The sequence below is a fragment of the Pseudophryne corroboree genome (assembly GCF_028390025.1).
Source record: "Pseudophryne corroboree isolate aPseCor3 chromosome 3 unlocalized genomic scaffold, aPseCor3.hap2 SUPER_3_unloc_1, whole genome shotgun sequence".
In the NCBI taxonomy this organism is placed as follows: domain Eukaryota; kingdom Metazoa; phylum Chordata; class Amphibia; order Anura; family Myobatrachidae; genus Pseudophryne; species Pseudophryne corroboree.
Genome location: NW_026967493.1, coordinates 913,468 through 936,795, shown reverse-complemented (window position 1 = coordinate 936,795; position 23,328 = coordinate 913,468). Strand labels below are relative to the sequence as shown.

Below are 23,328 nucleotides of genomic sequence, written 5' to 3'. Positions count from 1 at the left end.
TATGTGAGGTATTTTTAGCCTTTTTAAAGGTTTTCATTTGCCTCCCAGGGCGCCCCCCTCCCAGCGCCCTGCACCCTCAGTGACTGCCGTGTGAAGTGTGCTGAGAGGAAAATGGCGCACAGCTGCAGTGCTGTGCGCTACCTTAAGAAGACTGCAGGAGTCTTCAGCCGCCGATTCTGGACCTCTTCTTGCTTCAGCATCTGTGAGGGGGCCGGCGGCGTGGCTCCGGTGACCATCCAGGCTGTACCTGTGATCGTCCCTCTGGAGCTTCATGTCCAGTAGCCAAGAAGCCAATCCATCCTGCACGCAGGTGAGTTCACTTCTTCTCCCCTCTGTCCCTCGTTGCAGTGATCCTGTTGCCAGCAGGAATCACTGTAAAATAAAAAACCTAAGCTAAACTCTCTAAGCAGCTCTTTATGAGAGCCACCTAGAATTGCACCCTTCTCGGCCGGGCACAAAAATCTAACCGGAGTCTGGAGGAGGGTCATAGGGGGAGGAGCCAGTACACACCACCTGACCTGTAAAAGCTTTACTTTTGTGCCCTGTCTCCTGCGGAGCCGCTATTCCCCATGGTCCTTTCAGGAACCCCAGCATCCACTTAGGACGATAGAGAAATTAGAAGTGAGAGAATTAGTGCCTGAAATAATAGGGCGACCCGGTGGTGTAGTGAGGGACTTGTGGATTTTAGGGAGGTGATAATAAATGGGAACGGTCGAATGGGTGCACAAAAGAAAGTTATATTCATCCTTGGAGATAATGTTATCATCCAATGCCCCAGTTAGAAGATCCCGAATTGCCAACAAATAGGTAGCTGTGGGGTCCCTAGGTAGTACTTTATAAAAGTTGGTATCACTTAACTGCCTGAGGGCTTCTTTCACATAGTCAACTCGATCTTGTATGACTAACCCTCCCCCCTTATCTGCCTGCTTTATGATAATGGAACTATCCTTAGTTAGATTACGTATTGCTTGCTTTTCCCATTTGTTAAGGTTATTGTGTTTCTTAGACATTTTTGAAGTATTGGAACAGAGACTTTTAAAGTCGTCTAGTGTAGTTTTATAAAAACTATCGATACTTGAGCCCTTCGATTTTATAGGGTAAAATTCTGATCCGTTTTTGAATTTATTCTGTCTTGTGTTAATGTCAAATAATTTTATTGGCTCAATAGTACTCGTGGAGTTCTCATCTAGAAGATCAGTTAGTGCTTCCAAAGCTGTTACATCCTCTGTGTCAAGAACTATCGGATAGGAGTCATCTTTATTTTTGAGGAGGGCTTGCCTTGCAAAATATTTTTTTCTACAAAGTGTCCTAACAAAGCGATTTAGTTCAACAAATAAGTTAAAAATATTGGGGGAGGCAGAAGGGGAGAATTTTAAGCCCTTATTCAACACTTGTATTTCATTTCCAGTAAGTTTTTTGGAAGATAGATTAAAAATAGTTTGAGGCTGTTTTTTCTCTAAGGGCTTTTAGTTTCTTGAATGCTTCCTTCCGACCTCCTCTTCTTCCCCTTCGCTGACCGCTCTTCCCCTCTTTCCTGATTCTCCCTGCCATTCTCTGTCTTTGTACTGTGTCCCCTTTCTGCGCTGTTCTAAAAAATGAGATTCTTGTTTAGATGTCCTTTCTGCATTAGATTTAGGTCTAGCACCTAACTCTCTAGTGGGTGTCCTGTCTTCTCTTATTGGTGTCCTATTTTGATCATCTTCAAATGGTTTTCTTCTAATGGAGTATTTGGAAATTGGGCCATAACTGTGCTGTGTCTGTCTGGTCCTATTTCTTGATGTGAATCTGGGGGTATCCTGCTGTTTATTCATGTGAGGAGCTCTATATTGACGTGGGCTATACTCTACCGCAGAGTGATTGTTCTGGAACCTTGAATTTCTCTGTTGTCTATAAGTTCTTACGCTATCTGACTTGTAATCTTCTATATCTCGTTGGAACTTTTTACATTTGGTTTCAATAACAGCTTTCTCAAACTTAGAAACCCTTTCTGTAATGGCTTCATCCCTTTCTTTAAATTCGTTGGTGTGACTATGGGGCTCCAAATAACCTTCAAGGCCTCAATTTCAGTTTCTATGTTCTTAAGTTTCTGTGTCCTATACTCAATGACGAGCTCCATCAGACTAAAGGAACATTTATCTAATAGTGAATTCCACCTGTTCTGATAGTCCTCACTTTCTTGAAAAATAGAGGGTTTTAAAAGCCTTAGGCCCCTGGAGATAATCTTCTTGTCTAAATATTTTTGCATATTAACAGTATCCAACCAGTTCCTAATTTCAGATTTCAATAAATCCTCCAATTTAAAACATTCCTCTCTTAATTGATTATCATGATTAGCAACTTTATTATCAAAGGGTTTATCCCACCTAGAAAAATAAGATTGCCTCCTGCTGAGTCTATCTGTGAAATTAGAAAAACAACCCATGCTGCCCAAGCCAAACTATGTGTGGATGCGACAAAGGAAATTAACAAAGGTTAATGCTTGGGCGCAGATGGGGTTGCTGTTCTAATGCTGCTGCTATAAAACAGGACTAGTCAATCCTGATCACTAGAACCATACACAAAAGAAAATAGCAGCGCTAGATTCGATCGTTAACAAAATGAGATGGATTGGGTGAAAACAGGTTCAAACATTTATTTAAAACTCTAATAAAATATGAATTAAAAGTCAATATGATCACCGGAAAAAAATAATAAAAACAGATGTGTCCGTTCCTTTTTCACCCAATCCATCTCATTTTGTTAACGATCGAATCTAGCGCTGCTATTTTTCTTCTTTTGTGAATGTTTAATGTTTAACTGTTTATTTTTTGTGTTGCACATTTTGTAGTGCAACGTGTACATGTACACCAATTTCAACTTGAACCAATAAAAATTTTAAGCAATTTAAAAAAAAAAAATCTTTCAAAGTCACCTAACATCATTGTACCATCTACTATACTACAGTACATCCCAGTCTTATATTGATGAACCACATTCCACTGATGCTTAACCACTTAACTGACGATATATTTCGCCGAAAACCGCTCAGAAATTGTCGGGGGTTTTTATGAGTGAATTAGGTGAAGAACATGACTTTAACCCTATCCCAAATGATTTTAGTTAAAAAATAGGGAAAAAAAATATTTTTGAATAAAAATATTTCCCCCCCAAACATCGAGACCATCGGGGCTTTTATTTTGAAAGCCAGGGCAGCCTGCAGGTATAGAGGGGGGGTCTGGGGGTGGCTTGAGAGGGTTCATTTACTCTCCCAAGTGGCTGCCATTGCCTGCAGCCGCTGGAGGGTGGTGATCCTGCCGTGCTGACCGATCAGCAGTGATTGGCAGCACGGCAGACACAGGGGGAGAGTGCGGGGAGGCAGAAGGACCTTCCGGTCCCTCTGACAGCAGCAGCGGAGGGAACTTTATCTTCCCTGCCGCTGCTAACACTCTATCTGACTGGTCGCATCCTGTGCGACCAGGTCAGATAGAGCACTTGCAGGCATGGTCGCATCTGATGCGACCATGCCAGGCAAGTGGTTAAGGATGGTAATTGTAACGTGTTAATACACTACGTGAGTAAAGTTTTAAAAGACCCTCCATAAATTAATGATGCCAGTATAAATATACTTAAGTTATGTAAGTTTACATCAATTTTTGTTTTTATAATTTACATTAATACTAACATATTTTACATTATTTAGATTATTGTTCCAAGCCTGTTTTGTCTATCACCTCACGGTAATGTTTTTGTTGTTCCTGTGTGAGTCTTCTGATGTCTAACAAGATTTGATTTTTGTGCAAAACATTTCCCACACTCAGAGCATGAAAACGGCTTCTCCTCTGTGTGTGTTCTCTGATGTTTGACAAAATTTGATTTCAGTTTAAAACATGTCCCACACTCAGAACATAAAAACGGCGACTCACCGGTGTGATGTTTCTGATGTAGAAGAAGTTTTAATTTCCCTGTAAAACATTTCCCGCACTCAGAACATAAAAACGGCGACTCGCCTGTGTGAATCCTCTGATGTCTGACAAGATCTGATTTCTGTGTAAAACATTTCCCACACTCAGAACATAGAAATGGCTTCTCACCTGTGTGACGCCTCAGATGTATAAGTAGATGTGACTTCATTGTAAAACATTTCCCACACTCAGAACATGGAAATGGTTTCTCACCTGTGTGGCTTCTTTGATGTCTAACAAAGCCTGAACGATGTAAGAAACATTTACCACACTCAGAACAGGGGAACGTTTTAGCATCTGTAGGACTTGTCCTATGTGTAACAACATCTAAATGATCAGAACAATCTTTATGATTAGAGGGATCAGAGGACGTATCTTCCCTGTTAAACACTGGATGTATATTTAGTGTAATAGGGGTTTGTCTTGGAGAAACTTGTACGATGTTATCTTTGATTTTAAAATCTGATAACAAACTGAGATGTTCCGCGGAGGTATTCCTGCTTCTGCATCCATCTGCTGGAAATCAAAATTTTTTTTTGAAAATAGATTAGTTTTCTACATTTACAGGAGTAAAAAAATCATACACTTGGGGGGCAATTGTAAGAAAGATAGTTGACTGAGCTGTAATATGGTGGGGTTCGATATGATTTACCTACGGACACAATGCCGACAGTCATAATCCCGACAGCAGTCAAAATACCTACATTCATTGTGCCAACATGTTCAAAATGCCGACATATTCAGAATACCAACATTCAGAATACCGACATGAGTTTTTCTGGTATTTTTTCTGTCAATGTGGACATAGGTCGACAGGGACACCCCATGTAAGTGTACTGCGTCCCCTCGCATGGGCCGCTGCGCTCGCCATGCTTCGCTGCTCTCGACACACTATTATATTCCCTTTCCAGGTCCACTGGGATGGTAAAGCATGAACCAGTCTGTTTTTGGGCAAAAAATCCTTAAAAACACATGTCGGCATTTTAAATGTCCGTATTCTGACTATGTCGGCATTTTGGACATGTCGGTATAAGGAATGTCGGTCAATGGCTGTCGGGATTGTGTCCGTCGGTAAATCAACTGCTGCCCATATGGAGAGTGACACTGCAGCCCACTTCTTGATAGAGCACTCCCCACCAGCCCCCATTTGGATAAAATAGTTGTAAAGTAGTATACTGGTGCTTAGTAACCACATATCAAATATATGAAATCAAATATATTACTATATAAATTACTAATTTCATGTCCTTAAAATATCAGTAAAAACAACCAGTAATTCATTTCATTATAAATGCTATTGTCCTTCCACTATGCATTTATTTTAAAGGCCACACATATAGCGCCTCTCCTTTATGTACAAGATAAAGGCAGGGCTGGTTATAAACGCAGTCTAAAAAATAGGATTTTAATACCTACCGGTAAATCCTTTTCTCGTGGTCCATAAGAGATATTGGGGACAGATTAGTACGATGGGGTATAGATGGAGCCAAAGGAGCCAGTGGACTTTACATTTCTTCAACTGGGTGTGCTGGCTCCTCCCCTCTATGGCTCCTCCTACAGGCAGTTATAGGTTAAACAGTGCCCGAAGGAGAAAGGACATACTTCAGAGAAGGAACATAACGACAATAAGCGTGGTGAGATTTATACACCAGCACACCAAAACATAACCGGGCCAGCAACTGCTGGCAAAATAAACAGCAATAGCTGAACAGGTAACACAGAGAACCTGCAGAAAGTCACCATACTGAGGCGGGCACCCAATATCCCTTATGGACTACGAGAAAAGGATTTACTGGTAGGTATTTAAAATCTTATTTTCTCTAGCATCCATAAGGGATATTGGGGACAGATTAGTACGATGGGGATGTCCCAAAGCTTCCAGAACGGGCGGGAACGTGGGGAGACATCTACTGCACCGCCTGCCCAAACTGGGTATCCTCTTTGGCCAAGGTATCAAACATGTAGAACTTCACAAAGGTGTTCTTCCCCAACCAGGTAGCAGCTCGGCATAGTTGCAAGGCCGAGACTCCCCGGGCAGCCGCCCAGGAGGAGCCCACCAATCTGGTAAAGTGGGCCTTTAGAGACTTAGGAACCGGCAAGGCTGCTGACACATAGCCCTGTTGGATAGTAAGCCTAAGCCAATGAGTAAGAGACTGCTTTCAAGCAGGGCAACCCTTTTTCTGCGCATCATACAGCACGAACAAGCAATCCGTCTTTCTGATCCAAGCCATCCTCTTGACATAGATCTTCAAGGCTCACACCGCATCCGATGCCTCCGGAGAGGCAGAAGAGCCAGAACTGGATGGAATCACAAGAGGTTGATTCAAGTGAAATGCAGAGGCCACCTTTGGCAGTAATTGCTGCCTAGTCCTGAGCTCCGCTCAGTCTTCGTAAAAGACTAAGTATGGACTTTTACACGATAAGGCCCCCAATTCTGAGACACGTCTAGCAGAAGCCAGGGTCAGTAACATCACCGTCTTCCATGTGAGGTATTTGTCTTCAACCGTCATCAGAGGTTCAAACCAGGAGGACTGTAGAAAGTGTAACACCACATCCAAATCCCAAGGCGCCACAAACAGAGGTTGTATGTGAAGTACCCCTTGCAAGAAGGTCTGAACTTCTGGCAGGATTGCCGACTTCTTCTGGAAGAAGACGGAAAGAGCTGAAATCTGGACCTTAATGGATCCAAGACGTAAGCCTTTACTCCACTCCAGGCTGTAAGAAACGAAGGAATCGTCCAAAGTGGAAATCTGCAGATGGATATATGCGTTCCTCGCACCAAGAGACATATCTCCGCCAGATATGATGATAGTGTCTTGACGTCACAGGTTTTCTGGCTTGCACCATAGTGGCAATAACCTTTTTGGAAAGCCCTTTGTGAGCTAGGATGTTCCGCTCAACTTCCATGCTGTCAAACGAAGCCGCCGTAAGTCCAGGTAGACGAACTATCCTTGCTGAATAGATCCCGTCGTAGTGGCAGGGGCTATGGGTATTCTATGGACATGTCCAGAAGAGCCGCATTCCACGCTCTCCGGGGCCAATCTGGTGCAATCAAGATTGCTTGTACTCCGTGATGTCTGATCCGCTTGAGCACCCTAGGGATCAATGGAATCGGAGGAAATAAGTAGACAAGCTGGTAAGGCCAAGGTGAGGTCAGCATATCCACATCACTTGCTTGAGGGTCTCTGGTTCGTGAGCAGTAGCAGCGAAGCTTCTTGTTGAGGCGAGACGCCATCATGTCAATCTGTGGTCATCCCCACCAGTCGATGATCTGTTGAAACACCTGAGGGTGTAATCCCCACTCGTGGCGACTTAGGAAGTCTGCTTCCCAGTTGCCCACTCCAGGAATGAAAATTGCAGACAAAGCTCTTGCATTTCTTTCCGCCCAGAGAAGTATTTTGGACACTTCTCGCATGCAGGCCTTGCTTTTTTGTCCCTCCTTCTCAATTGATGTACGCCTCTATCGTGTCCGACTGAACCTGGATCCCTTGATCCCGGAGTAGAGGGGAGGCCTAAATCAGAGCATTGTAGATAGCACGAAGTTCCAGTATGTTGATCGGCAGTAGGGCCTCTTGGCCAGACCACCTGCCATGGAACTGCGCCCCCTGGGTGACAGCTCCCCATCCTCTCAGACTCGCATCCGTCATGAGGAGTATCCAATCCTGAATCCCGAAGTGTCGACCCTCCAGTACGTTGGAAGACTGTAGCCACCACAGGAGTGAAATCCTGGCCTGGGGTGACAGCCGAATCATCCAGTGCATCTGAAGATGGGAACCAGACCACTTGTTCAGGATGTCCAATTGGAAGGGTCTGGCATGGAACCTTTCCGAACTGTATCGCCTCATATGAGACCACCATCTTTCCCAACAATTTTATGCAAAGATGAACAGAAGCTCGAGCAGGTCGGAGAACCATGCGAACAATTTCTTGAAGTGTTCTCACTTTGGGGGTCATTCCGACCTGATCGCACGCTGCCGTTTTTCACAGCGCAGCGATCAGGTCACTACTGCGCATGCACCACAATGCACAGGTGCGTTGTACGGGTACAAAGCGGATTGTTGCTGGGCGATGGATTTAACGAAGAATCCATTCGCACAGCCGATCGCAAGAAGATTGACAGGAAGAAGGTGTTTATGGGTGTCAACTGACCGTTTTCAGGGAGTGGATGGAAAAACGCAGGCGTGTCCAAGCGTTTGCAGGATGGGTGTCTGACGTCAATTCCGGGACTGGACAGGCTGCAGTGATCGCAGGGGCTGAGTAAGTTCAGCCCTTATCAGAAACTGCACAAATTGTTTTTGTAGTGCTCGCACACTTGCAAAGCTAAAATACACTCCCCAGTGGGCGGCGACTATGCGTTTGCACGGCTGCAAAATGTAGCTAGCAAGCAATCAACTCGGAATGACCCCATTTGTCCTCTGGGAGGAGCTACAGTATCCAGTCTCATGCCCAGAAACAGGAGGCGTTGAGATGGCTCCAGATGGGACTTCTGTAAATTGAGAATCCACCCGTGGTGAGACAGAAGTTGGATAGTGCAATCTATATGGAGCAGTAAAAGCTCCCTGGAACTCGCTTTTATCAGGAGATCGTCCAGGTAAGGGACAATGTTGACCCCCTGGACTTTGAGTTGAAACATCATTTCCGCCATCACCTTCGTGAACACCCTTGGAGCTGTAGACAGGCCGAAGGGTAACGCCTGAAACTGGTAGTCATCGCTCAGTAGGGCGAACCGAAGATAGGCCTGATGAGGAGGCCAAATTGGGATGTGGAGGTAAGCGTCCTTGATATCCAGGGACACTAGGAATTCTTGGTGTTCCAGGCCTGCGATCACCGCTCTCAAAGATTCCATCTTGAATTTGAAAACCTTCCGGTAAGGATTCAAGGACATCAGATTCAAAATGGGTCTCACAGACCCGTCTGGTTTTGGCACTATGAACAGACTGTAGTAGTAACCTTGTCCTTTCTGTAGCAGGGGTACTGGAACAATAACCTGGGACTGGACCAACTTGTCGATGGCCAGTAGTAGCGTAACACGCATATTTTCCAAAGCTAGTAAGCTTGATTTGAAAAATCGATGGGAAGGAGCACCGTCAAACTCCAGCTTGTAACGCTGAGAGATAAGGTCCCTTACCCAGGCATCGTGGCAGGAACAGTCCCAGATGTGGCTGTAGTGACGTAACCGAGCTCCCAACACGAGATCCCCTCGGGGTGGGTGGGCACCGTCATGCCAAAGACTTTGTAGAAGCTGAACTGGTGCTCTGTTCTTGAGAACCGGCAACGGCTGGTTTCTTAGGCTTACCTTTGGAGCCTCTAGCTGCGTTGGAGGCACCCCTGGCTCTAGATCGAAACCTGGAGGACCGAAAGGACTGAGTAGACGGTCCTGGGTAGGCACGCCTAGCAGGCGGAGCCCCTGAAGGGAGAAACATGGATTTCCCAGCAGTAGCTTTGGAGATCCATGCGTCCAACTCACCTCCGAAGAGCCATTCCCCTGTGAAGGGAAGAGATTCCACATTACGCTTGGAGTCAGCGTCTGCAATTCACTGACGCAACCATATGGCTCTGCGTGTAGACACAGCCATAGCAGTGGTCCTAGCATTAATATTGCCAATCTCTTTAAGGGAGTCACAGAGGACTTTTGCCATGTCCTGAATGTGTTTTAGGAAAGTTACAGTAGGAACTAAGGTCATATCACCCGAAAGACCCTCCTGAATTTGAGTAGCCCACGTATGAATTGCATGTGTCATCCAGCAACCAGCAATGACCGGTCTTTGAGCTACACCTGCAGCAGTGTAGATAGATTTCAGAGTGGTCTCAATTTTCCTACCCCCCTTTACTGTAAAGGAGCCTGGAGCAGAGAGCACCGCCTTCTTAGAGAGGAGAGACTGAGACGTCTACTGCTCGAGATTCTTCCCAGAATTTCCTGCCTTCAGGGTCAAAGGGGAATGTGTGCAAAAACCTTTTGGACACCTGATATTTTTTTTATCTGGATTTTTCCAGGCTAATTTAAATAAATCATCCAATTCCTTGGAATCTGGAAAAGTGACTGTCAGTTTGTCTTGTGGGAGGAAAAACTGCTGATTAGTAGCGTCCTCCTGGGGGAGCTGTAACACATCCCGTATAGCCAATATGAGGGGTTCAATACTCTGTGCAGGAGTGGAATCCCCACTAATGGGATCCCCATCATCCTGTACATCATCATCAGAATCTGATAGGATTGCAGGTAAAGCACGTTTTTGTGCACCTGTAGTAGACAGGGGGTGATGGGGAACATCAGCATTGGCAGCTAGGTTAGCTACTGCTTGTTGCAGTTCCCGAGTCTTATTGGCATTGGCAGTGAGTTGAGAATACATATCAGACATCATCGTTTTGATAGCCCCCAGCCAGGAAGGCTCTGGACTCTCCCCCACATTGTTATCAGCATTTTGGGGAATAGGTGACATACCATAAATGAAAATATAAAAAACTCACATCCATCTCAGAATATCAAAACAAAAAGCCTCACATTCCCCCCCACCCCATATACCCTAACCTACAAACCAAACAAATATACAAAATAAAATAAAGACACCCAAAGCAAACCTCCCAAGAACCCTCCACCCTGTATAACCTAACCCCAACCTAGGCATACCTGGATCCCCATAAGAACCTCATCCCCTAACTACACTACACCTAAATGCCTAACATCCCTCCACCCCCCAACCACATAACACAGGATAAGTATACCGTATAATTGACAGGGGCATAAACTAAGTGGTGCAGGTTACACCCGCAGAATAGTAAAGTAGTATGCAAATACTGAGATAGCCGAGCTTAAAGACAGAATATAAATAGAAATGGCTGTGGAACTAAAACAAGCAACCACAGACTAAATATGGCAAGCTTCTCCCACAATATGGTTAAAAGTTTGCACGTTCTTAGATACAAGGAGCCGGAAAACAGACATAATACTGATGTAACACTAAATAAAGGGCCATACACCAGTTAGAACAGGATTCTCTCCGAAAGTAAGTGTTGCACGCAAATATTTAGCTATAATGAGCACGAGAATAGCAGAACAACAAAACTGTAGCTACAGGATAAGCACACAATATACTGTAAATGACAGGGGCAACTAAATATATGGGCATAAACTAAATAAAGCCGGTTATACCCACAGAATAGTAAAGAATTATGCAAATATCAAGATAACTGAGTGTAAAGAACAGACACAAATATAAATAGAAGTGGCTGTGGCATTAAAATAAAAGGACTACAAACTAAATCTGGCAAGCGGCTCCTGTAAAATAGTGAAAAATGCACATAGGTTTAGATACACTGAGCCGGAAAACAGACTAATATCTATATAACTGACAATAACACTAAATAAACGGCCTGAAACATTACAGCAGAATTCTCCCAAAAAATAATTGGTTGTATGCAAATAATTATCCAGAATGAGCACAAGAATAACAGTATAACACAACTGGAGCTTTGAAAGGATGTACAAACAATATGAAATTGCACAGTAAGGGTCTCAGCAGCCAGTGAAATGGTTCCCAGTGCCAAGGTAAGCAAAATCAGTCCGGAGGATGAGTCCACCCTGGAACAAATGAAACCAGCAAGATGACAGTCCCACGCGAGTTGGCATAAGGATAAACTGGGCCATCAGCCATCACACACAGCTTTGTCAAAATAAAACTATAGGAACAAGTAGCAGTTGAAGAAAACCGGATTGGGAACAAAAACCTCCACCCACGGGTTACACCAAACCGCCGTTCCAAATAAATATTAGAGCAGAAAACTATTTCCTCTCGTGGACTGCCAGCAAACTGGAGAATGTTATGTCGCCATTCTCCCTCTTCATCGGATAAGTGACTGTGTGACTGCAGATTGAATCTTCACTGGGGTCCGTGGAAGGGATCCGGTCTCTAAGTCAACAGTAACTAGGTCGACAATGTATAGGTCGACCACTATTGGTCGACAGCAACTAGGTCGACAGGGTCTTTAGGTCGACGTTCTAGGTTGACAGGTCAAAAGGTCGACATGAGTTTTTCACAATTTTTTTCTTTTTTTGAACCTTTTTATACTTAACGATCCACGTGGACTACGATTGGAACGGTAATCTGTGCCGAGCGAAGCGGTAGTGGAGCGAAGGCACCATGCCCAAAGCATGGCGAGCGAAGCGAGCCATGCGAGGGGATGCGGTGCACTAATTGGGGTTCCCGGTCACTCTACGAAGAAAACTACACCAAAATAACATAAAAAAACTCATGTCGACCTTTTGACCTGTCGACCTAGTTACTGTCGACTAATAGTGGTCGACCTAGACATTGTCGACCTAGTTACTGTCGACCTTCAATACCACACCCCCGTGGAATCACCACTAAAGAAGCAGAGGCCCCCGGAGGTTCCACACGCGCCATCACCAGACGTAGTTCATGGTGAATATGCTTAAGGTCATCCCTCAGCTCCTCCAGTCTATTAGTAATTCGTTGCTCGGAAGAGCCCACAGCGGTAAGCACCTGCTGCAGTGTAACAGTAAGTGGTGCAGATAAAGTCTCACTAGGAGGCCCTGAGAGCTGCTGCACTGAACCAGGATAAAAGGACATAGAAGCAAAAGCCATCCTGCTCACCAGCTACAGAGTTGTGGTAGAATTCACACATCATGACAAAGCTGGAGACGGGCCACAGAAATCCAAAGGATACCGCCACCAAAACCTCTGCAGAGCACACTGGATACAGCAGAAGGCAGGAGTGAGGACAGAGCTGCAGCAGGAGCAACACTGAGAGCAGAGTCTGCCTCAGGATCCAGTCACAGACTGGATCCTGAGGCAGCTGGTAAGTTAGGACTCCTGGCACCAAGGATCCCCAAATTCACACTGGAGGTGCAGAGGGGGGTACTGCACTCTTGCAGAAATTTTCAGCCACAGACCACCAGGGAAACAGGAGACAGAGCAGGATATTAGCAGGAGCTCTGGCAGGATGCTGCCTACACCATGTTGTGTCAAGCCACGCCCCATCAGCTGGTAAGGACTTTGCTGAACTCTGAGTGGACTTTATTAGTATATTCCTGCTTGCTGTACCCTGGATTTCTGGGTGTCCCTGAATAAAGCTCACCTTGTTTCCGCTGAAACCTGCTCCACTGTGTGATCCCTGAACCCAAGGATACCCAGGTCACCTGGTATCCTCACAGCATGTGTCAATAGAGATTGGACCATTTATAGACAGAACAATGTCTATTTGGAGTGCCAGAATAATATAGGCTGCAAAATATACACTGCTCAAAAAAATAAAGGGAACACTTAAACAACACAATGTAACTCCAAGTCAATCACACTTCTGTGAAATAAAACTGTCCACTTAGGAAGCAACACTGATTGACAATTAATTTCACATGCTGTTGTGCAAATGGAATAGACAACAGGTGGAAATTATAGGCAATTAGAAAGACACCCCCAATAAAGGAGTTGTTCTGCAGGTGGCGACCACAGACCACTTCTCAGCTCCTATGCTTTCTGGCTGATGTTTTGGTCACTTTTGAAAGCTGCCGATGCTTTCACTCTAGTGGTAGCATGAGACGGAGTCTACAACCCACACAAGTGGCTCAGGTAGTGCAGCTCATCCAGGATGGCACATCAATGCGAGCTGTGGCAAGAAGGTTTGCTGTGTCTGTCAGCGTAGTGTCCCGAGCATGGAGGCATTACCAGAAGACAGGCCAATACATCAGGAGACGTGGAAGAGGCCGTAGGAGGGCAACAACCCAGCAGCAGGACCGCTACCTCCGCCTTTGTGCAAGGAGGAACAGGAGGAGCACTGCCAGAGCCCTGCAAAATGACCTCCAGCAAGCCACAAATGTGCATGTGTCTACTCAAACGATCAGAAACAGACTCCATGAGGGTGGTATGAGGGCCCGACGTCCACAGGTGGGGCTTGTGCTTACAGCCCAACACCGTGCAGGATGTTTGGCATTTGCCAGAGAACACCAAGATTGTCAAATTCGCCACTGGCGCCCTGTGCTCTTCACAGATGAAAGCAGGTTCTCACTGAACACACGTGACAGAGTCTGGAGACGCCAAGGAGAACGTTCTGCTGCCTGCAACATCCTCCAGCATGACCGGTTTCGCAGTGGGTCAGTAATGATGTGGGGTGGCATTTCTTTGGGGGGCCGCACAGCCCTCCATGTGCTCGCCAGAGGTAGCCTGACTGCCATTAGGTACCGAGATGAGATCCTCAGACCCCTTGTGAGACCATTTGCTGGTGCGGTTGGCCCTGGGTGCCTCCTAATGCAAGACAATGCTAGACCTCATGTGGCTGGAGTGTGTCAGCAGTTCCTGCAAGACGAAGGCATTGATGCTATGGACTGGCCCGCCCGTTCCCCAGACCTGAATCCAATTGAGCACATCTGGGACATCATGTCTCGCTCCATCCACCAACGCCATGTTGCGCCACAGACTGTCCAGGAGTTGGCGGATGCTTTAGTCCAGGTCTGGGAGGAGATCCCTCAGGAGACCATCCGCCACCTCATCAGGAGCATGCCCAGGCATTGTAGGGAGGTCATACAGGCACGTGGAGGCCACACACACTACTGAGCCTCATTTTGACTTGTTTAAAAGAAATTATATCAAAGTTGGATCAGCCTGTAGTGTGTTTTTCCACTTTAATTTTGAGTGTGACTCCAAATCCAGACCTCCATGGGTTAGTAAATTTGATTTCCATTGATAATTTTTGTGTGATTTTGTTGTCAGCACATTCAACTATGTAAAGAACAAAGTATTTAATAAGAATATTTCATTCATTCAGATCTAGGATGTGTTGTTTAAGTGTTCTCTTGTGTACATAATTCAGTCCTGAGTCGGCAATAACACATTGCTCCATTCTGCACTAGTGGTGTCCTGCTATACAAAGTGTTACTGGTAAGACCCGCGTTTCCCTGTTCTTTGCTGCTTCTGGATTCTTGTCCTCTGGCTTCAGCCTTCCCTCTCCCAGTTTGTCTCCCAGTATATTGCTGGTCCGGTGTTGGAGAGGTTTTGCTGTAGCTCATAGGCACCTTGTGCAGCAATATTGCAGATGTGCAGTGTCAGCAATGAAAAGTGCTGTACCCTAATTGCTGACCTTCACTAATGCGTTTCACCCGGTGGGCTTCATCAGAGATAATCAGTAGGTCCAAAGGGCTGACTTAAAAATTTCAGTCAATTGCTATTCTGCACTTCTATTGGCTGTATGCAAATGACTTCTGTACAGCCTCCTAGCTACAGCACTCTTTCCCAGCTGCATAGTACTTCACCTCCCAGTCACTGGGCTCTTTTATAACTAATTTACAAAGAACGAAATAAATCTTCTCTGAGGAAGCCGATGACATACATAGAGGCGGAGAAACGCATAAGGAGGCACCTATATCCGTCCGGTACCGGTCCGATATTCACGGCAATCCATTACCTACAGGTATTCTCACCTATTGCTTTGGATACTCCAGATATGGCACCACTAATGGGATAAAAAGCACCAGGAGCCGGGAGGAACAATTGCACTCTGATGAGAGAACGAGCTCTGATTAAAGCAAACAGGGTATACATAACAAAGCTGTGTTGTTGCACTATTACTAACTGGCCATTATATACAAGTTATTGCAACATACTAATCAACAACTTATGCTACGCTAACCAACTAATATTGATGTGAAGTCTAACAAAGCAAGTGGCATTGAAGCCGTTAGAAACCACCATTAGCGCTAAAAACTTGCAAAAAAAACTGCATGATGCTAATAAGCATTTAATAGATCTTGGGAACTTTGCTTATTAATTCCTATAACGCTGATACTTGGAATTATATGCCATTGTCATTTTTATGGACTCTTGTTTATATTGGCCGGTATTTGTAATGTGATTTTTATTGGAATCAACTAATGAATTCATTTTTCATTGTGTAAAAATAAAAACACACTTTTTCCCAAAGAAGCGCTGTTTTTTGTGTGTTTATATTGTCTCTTTCATAACTGCATAGTAACTTTTATTTTCATAGGTTGTATTGGTGGCAATCTGTGGTTGATGTTATTCTCTACAGATACGGATGCCGAATTCCTTCAGCATAGCTTTTATATACCCATATGTGTGTTTGCACCGCAGAAATATACCAAAAATGTATTTGCTTCCACTACTTTCTATTTCCCATAATAGGAGTCCCTATAATCCTGCTTATTATACAGCCTAGGTGGTTATTCCGAGTTGATCGCAGCCAGCAACTTTTTGCTGCTGCTGCGATCAACTAGCCCACGCCTATGGAGGAGTGTATTTTATCTTAGCAGGGCTGCGATCGCTTGTGCAGCCCTGCTACGCTAAAAAAAATTCACACAAAACAAGACCAGCCCTATACCTACTGGGCTCGGCTTTAACGTTACTCCACCACCCTCCGTTCTCCTGGGCACACCTGCGTTTCACTCATCACTCCCCGAAAACGGCTCCAAACGGTCCAGATCCGCCCTGCACCGCCCTCTTCCTGTCCATCTTCTTTGCGGTCCGTCCTGCGACCGCTTCCTTCTCAAGATGCGACATCGCACACTGCGCCCGCGCATTCCGCACCCGTTCGCACTGCAGCGATAAACTGCTGCGTGCGAACGGGTCGGAATGACCCCCCTAGTTCTTTCATCACAGGTAAATCCATATGCAGCGAGGCACCTTGCCAAAAGCCGCGAGCGCACACGGTGCACTAATTGGGGTTCCCCGTCACTTTACGAAGAAAACACACACAAAAAAGGCAACTTTTTTCCATGTCGATCTTGTTCATGTTGACCTAGTGACCATGTCGACCAATAGTGGTCAACCTGATGACTGTCGACCTAAGTGCGGTCGATCTAATGACCCATACCCTGCATCACAACCGTTATGCTAAATATATTCCTAACTCCACCTCAAAATCTTCTTTGTGGATGAGAGTTGGGAGGAAAAACAGGAAGAAAACTGTATTGTTGACGTACTAAAAAAATAATTTAATTTGTCATAAAATATAACCTTTATTGAGTATGTATTAAAATATATTTTATTTTATTATCCCAGACTACAGTCAGACAGACTAACAAATATGTGAATTCAAAAAGATTGAAAAAATAAGAATTTACTTACCGATAATTCTATTTCTCGTAGTCCGTAGTGGATGCTGGGGACTCCGTAAGGACCATGGGGAATAGCGGCTCCGCAGGAGACTGGGCACAAAAGTAAAGCTTTAGGACTACCTGGTGTGCACTGGCTCCTCCCCCTATGACCCTCCTCCAAGCCTCAGTTAGGATACTGTGCCCGGACGAGCGTACACAATAAGGAAGGATTTTGAATCCCGGGTAAGACTCATACCAGCCACACCGTATAACTTGTGATCTAAACCCAGTTAACAGCATGATAACAGACGAGCCTCTAGAAAAGATGGCTCACTACAGCAATAACCCGATTTTTGGTAACAATAACTATGTACAAGTATTGCAGACAATCCGCACTTGGGATGGGCGCCCAGCATCCACTACGGACTACGAGAAATAGAATTATCGGTAAGTAAATTCTTATTTTCTCTGACGTCCTAGTGGATGCTGGGGACTCCGTAAGGACCATGGGGATTATACCAAAGCTCCCAAACGGGCGGGAGAGTGCGGATGACTCTGCAGCACCAATGAGAGAACTCCAGGTCCTCCTCAGCCAGGGTATCAAATTTGTAGAATTTTACAAACGTATTTGCTCCTGACCAAGTAGCTGCTTGGCAAAGTTGTAAAGCCGAGACCCCTCGGGCAGCCGCCCAAGATGAGCCCACCTTCCTTGTGGAGTGGGCATTTACAGATTTTTGGCTGTGGCAGGCCTGCCACAGAATGTGCAAGCTGAATTGTACTACAGATCCAACGAGCAATAGTCTGCTTAGAAGCAGGAGCACCCAACTTGTTGGGTGCATACAGGATAAACAGCGAGTCAGATTTTCTGACTCCAGCCGTCCTGGAAACATATATTTTCAGGGCCCTGACAACGTCTAGCAACTTGGAGTCCTCCAAGTTCCTAGTAGCCGCAGGCACCACAATAGGTTGGTTCAGGTGAAACGCTGAAACCACCTTAGGGAGAAACTGAGGACGAGTCCTCAATTCCGCCCTGTCCGAATGGAAAATCAGATAAGGGCTTTTACAGGATAAAGCCGCCAATTCTGACACGCGCCTGGCCCAGGCCAGGGCCAACAGCATGACCACTTTCCATGTGAGATATTTTAACTCCACAGATTTAAGTGGTTCAAACCAATGTGACTTTTGGAACCCAAAAACTACATTGAGATCCCAAGGTGCCACTGGAGGCACAAAAGGAGGCTGTATATGCAGTACCCCTTTTACAAACGTCTGAACTTCAGGGACTGAAGCTAGTTCTTTTTGGAAGAAAATTGACAGGGCCGAAATTTGAACCTTAATGGACCCTAATTTCAGGCCCATAGACACTCCTGTTTGCAGGAAATGTAGGAATCGACCCAGTTGAATTTCCTCCGTCGGGCCTTACTGGCCTCGCACCACGCAACATATTTTCGCCAAATGCGGTGATAATGTTTTGCGGTTACATCCTTCCTGGCTTTGATCAGGATAGGGATGACTTCATCCGGAATGCCTTTTTCCTTCAGGATCCGGCGTTCAACCGCCATGCCGTCAAACGCAGCCGCGGTAAGTCTTGGAACAGACAGGGTCCTTGCTGGAGCAGGTCCCTTCTTAGAGGTAGAGGCCACGGATCCTCCGTGAGCATCTCTTGAAGTTCCGGTTACCAAGTCCTTCTTGGCCAATCCGGAGCCACGAATATAGTGCTTACTCCTCTCCATCTTATAATTCTCAGTACCTTGGGTATGAGAGGCAGAGGAGGGAATACATACACTGACTGGTACACCCACGGTGTTACCAGAGCGTCTACAGCTATTGCCTGAGGGTCCCTTGACCTGGCGCAATACCTGTCGAGTTTTTCCCAACGGTTTATAATCATGTGGAAGACTTCTGGGTGAAGTCCCCACTCTCCCGGGTGGAGGTCGTGTCTGCTGAGGAAGTCTGCTTCCCAGTTGTCCACTCCCGGAATGAATACTGCTGACCGTGCTATCACATGATTTTCCGCCCAGCGAAGAATCCTTGCAGCTTCTGCCATTGCCCTCCTGCTTCTTGTGCCACCCTGTCTGTTTACGTGGGTGACTGCCGTGATGTTGTCCGACTGGATCAACACCGGCTGACCTTGAAGCAGAGGTCTTGCTAAGCTTAGAGCATTGTAAATGGCCCTTAGCTTCAGGATATTTATGTGAAGTGATGTCTCCAGGCTTGACCATAAGCCCTGGAAATTCCTTCCCTGTGTGACTGCTCCCCAGCCTCGCAGGCTGGCATCCGTGGTCACCAGGACCCAGTCCTGAATGCCGAATCTGCGGCCCTCTAGAAGATGAGCACTCTGCAACCACCACAGGAGGGACACCCTTGTCCTTGGTGACAGGGTTATCCGCTGATGCATCTGAAGATGCGACCCGGACCATTTGTCCAGCAGGTCCCACTGGAAAGTTCTTGCGTGGAATCTGCCGAATGGGATTGCTTCGTAGGAAGCCACCATTTTTCCCAGAACCCTTGTGCATTGATGCACTGAGACTTGGCTCGGTTTTAAGAGGTTCCTGACTAGCTCGGATAACTCCCTGGCTTTCTCCTCCAGGAGAAACACCTTTTTCTGGACTGTGTCCAGGATCATCCCTAGGAACAGAAGACGAGTCGTCGGACCCAGCTGCGATTTTGGAATATTGAGAATCCAACCGTGCTGCCGCAACACTACCTGAGATAGTGCTACACCGACCTCCAACTGTTCTCTGGATCTTACCCTTATCAGGAGATCGTCCAAGTAAGGGATAACTAAAACTCCCTTCCTTCGAAGGAGTATCATCATTTCGGCCATTACCTTGGTAAAGACCCGGGGTGCCGTGGACCATCCAAACGGCAGCGTCTGAAACTGATAGTGACAGTTCTGTACCACAAACCTGAGGTACCCTTGGTGAGAAGGGTAAATTGGGACATGAAGGTAAGCATCCTTGATGTCCAGAGACACCATGTAGTCCCCTTCTTCCAGGTTCGCAATCACTGCTCTGAGTGACTCCATCTTGAATTTGAACTTCTGTATGTAAGTGTTCAAAGATTTTAGATTTAAAATCGGTCTCACCGAGCCGTCCGGCTTCGGTACCACAACAGTGTGGAATAATACCCCTTTCCCTGTTGCAGGAGGGGTACCTTGATTATCACCTGCTGGGAATACAGCTTGTGAATGGCTTCCAAAACTGCCTCCCTGTCAGAGGGAGACGTCGGTAAAGCCGACTTTAGGAAACGGCGAGGGGGAGACGTCTCGAATTCCAATTTCTACCCCTGAGATACCACCTGAAGGATCCAGGGGTCTACTTGCGAGTGAGCCCACTGCGCGCTGAAATTCTTGAGACGGGCCCCCACCGTGCCTGAGTCCGCTTGTAAAGCCCCAGCGTCATGCTGAGGGCTTGGCAGAGGCGGGAGAGGGCTTCTGTTCCTGGGAACTGGCTGATTTCTGCAGCCTTTTTCCTCTCCCTCTGTCACGGGGCAGAAATGAGGAACCTTTTGCCCGCTTGTCCTTATGGGAACGAAAGGACTGCGCCTGATAATATGGCGTCTTCTTATGTTGAGAGGCGACCTGGGGTAAAAACGTGGATTTTCCAGTTGTTGCCGTGGCCACCAGGTCTGAAAGACCGACCCCAAATAACTCCTCCCCTTTATAAGGCAATACTTCCATATGCCGTTTGGAATCCGCATCACCTGACCACTGTCGTGTCCATAACCCTCTTCTGGCAGAAATGGACAACGCACTTACTCTTGATGCCAGTCGGCAAATATTCCGCTGTGCATCACGCATATATAGAAATGCATCTTTTAAATGCTCTATAGGCAATAATATACTGTCCCTATCTAGGGTATCAATATTTTCAGTCAGGGAATCCGACCACGCCAACCCAGCACTGCACATCCAGGCTGAGGCGATTGCTGGTCGCAGTATACCACCAGTATGTGTGTAAATACATTTTAGGATACCCTCCTGCTTTCTATCAGCAGGATCCTTAAGGGCGGCCATCTCAGGAGAGGGTAGAGCCCTTGTTTTGACAAGCGTGTGAGCGCTTTATCCACCCTAGGGGGTGTTTCCCAACGCACCCTAACCTCTGGCGGGAAAGGATATAATGCCAATAACTTTTTAGAAATTATCAGTTTTTATCGGGGGAAACCCACGCTTCATCACACACACCTCATTTAATTTCTCAGATTCAGGAAAACTACAGGTAGTTTTTCCTCACCGAACATAATACCCCTTTTGGTGGTACTCGTATTATCAGAAATGTGTAAAACATTTTTCATTGCCTCAATCATGTAACGTGTGGCCCTACTGGAAGTCACATTTGTCTCTTCACCGTCGACACTGGAGTCAGTATCCGTGTCGGCGTCTGTATCTGCCATCTGAGGTAACGGGCGCTTTTGAGCCCCTGACGGCCTATGAGACGTCTGGACAGGCACAAGCTGAGTAGCCGGCTGTCTCATGTCAACCACTGTCTTTTGTAAAGAGCTGACACTGTTAATTCCTTCCAACAGTTCACCCACTCAGGTGTCGACCCCCTAGGGGGTGACATCCCTATTACAGGCAATTTGCTCCGCCTCCACATCATTTTCCTCCTCATACATGTCGACACAAACGTACCGATACACAGCACACACACAGGGAATGCTCTGATAGAGGACAGGACCCCACTAGCCCTTTGGGGAGACAGAGGGAGAGTTTGCCAGCACACACCAGAGCGCTATATATATACACAGGGATAACCTTATATAAGTGTTTTTCCCCTTATAGCTGCTGTATTGTTAATACTGCGCCTAATTAGTGCCCCCCTCTCTTTTTTAACCCTTTCTGTAGTGTAGTGACTGCAGGGGAGAGCCAGGGGAGCTTCCCTCCAACGGAGCTGTGAGGGAAAATGGCGCCAGTGTGCTGAGGAGATAGGCCCCGCCCCTTTTTCGCGGACTTTTCTCCTGCTTTTTTATGGATTCTGGCAGGGGTTAAAATTCATCCATATAGCCCTGGGGGCTATATGTGATGTATTTTCGCCAGCCAAGGTGTTCTTATTGCTGCTCAGGGCGCCCCCCCCTAGCGCCCTGCACCCTCAGTGACCGAAGTGTGAAGTGTGCTGAGGAGCAATGGCGCACAGCTGCAGTGCTGTGCGCTACCTTGGTGAAGACAGGATGTCTTCTGCCGCCGATTTTCCGGACCTCTTCTTGCTTCTGGCTCTGTAAGGGGGCCGGCGGCGCGGCTCTGGGACCGGACTCCATGGCTGGGCCTGTGTTCGATCCCTCTGGAGCTAATGGTGTCCAGTAGCCTAAGAAGCCCAATCCACTCTGCACGCAGGTGAGTTCGCTTCTTCTCCCCTTAGTCCCTCGATGCAGTGAGCCTGTTGCCAGCAGGTCTCACTGAAAATAAAAAACCTAAAACTAAACTTTTCACTAAGCAGCTCAGGAGAGCCACCTAGTGTGCACCCTTCTCGTTCGGGCACAAAAATCTAACTCTAACTGAGGCTTGGAGGAGGGTCATAGGGGGAGGAGCCAGTGCACACCAGGTAGTCCTAAAGCTTTACTTTTTTGCCCAGTCTCCTGCGGAGCCGCTATTCCCCATGGTCCTTACGGAGTCCCCAGCATCCACTAGGACGTCAGAGAAATGTGAATAAAGGAATTAAAAACTACCGAGAATGGTAATGGGTAATTCAACTATGCATGTGAGAGAAGGTTGCGTTCAGGCATATAGCAATCCCAGTCTTAATGTGGAACTTTAAGGGATATAGCAATCTCAACTTTAATTTCTAGCAATCCACATATGCAGCAAACCTTTATTGGTCCTATTGTATCTGACTGGAAGTATAAGGAGTGTTGCTTCGACACGGCTCCCGTTCACACTACACAGCTTACCGGGTTGAACACGTGTTCAACCCGGCAAGCTACCCGGGTAGGATTCCCGGATCACTTGATCCGGGAATTTGCAGGGGGACCCTTTTCCACTAGGAAAAAACACGGGTAAATGCGCGCCCCCACGCATTTACCCGTGTTTTAAAAGCTAGTGGAAAAGGGGTATTACTCTATATCTTAAACAGGATTGATAGATTTCCACAAAGGACTACTATGCATGTGGGTCGCTTTATACTTTAATTGGGATTGCTATATGCCTGAATTTCTTTTTATACTTTCTAACCAAACAAATAAGGATTATTCCTTTAATGGTATAGTGAATTAAAATCGTCCTGACACATGGAAGTTTATTTTTCAGTTGAATCTGATCTCAGACTATACAGATAAGTGCTATATAGTAACAGTAACCAAAGGTTACTATAATTAGGGTATGAATATAAGAAC

At 46.1% G+C, this 23,328-nt stretch overlaps 1 protein-coding gene across 1 annotated transcript in view; it reads right to left on the bottom strand.

Annotated features, from left to right (window-relative positions):
• Positions 1–587: 587 nt before the first annotated feature.
• The window catches only part of LOC134983080 (oocyte zinc finger protein XlCOF7.1-like), a 70,618-nt gene continuing 47,877 nt past the window's right edge, over positions 588–23,328 (bottom strand). The window contains exon 8 of the mRNA XM_063948775.1: positions 588–4,457. Within this exon, the coding sequence (XP_063804845.1) occupies positions 3,712–4,457 (746 nt within the window). The 3' untranslated portion in view covers positions 588–3,711. The remainder of the gene's footprint in view (positions 4,458–23,328) is intronic.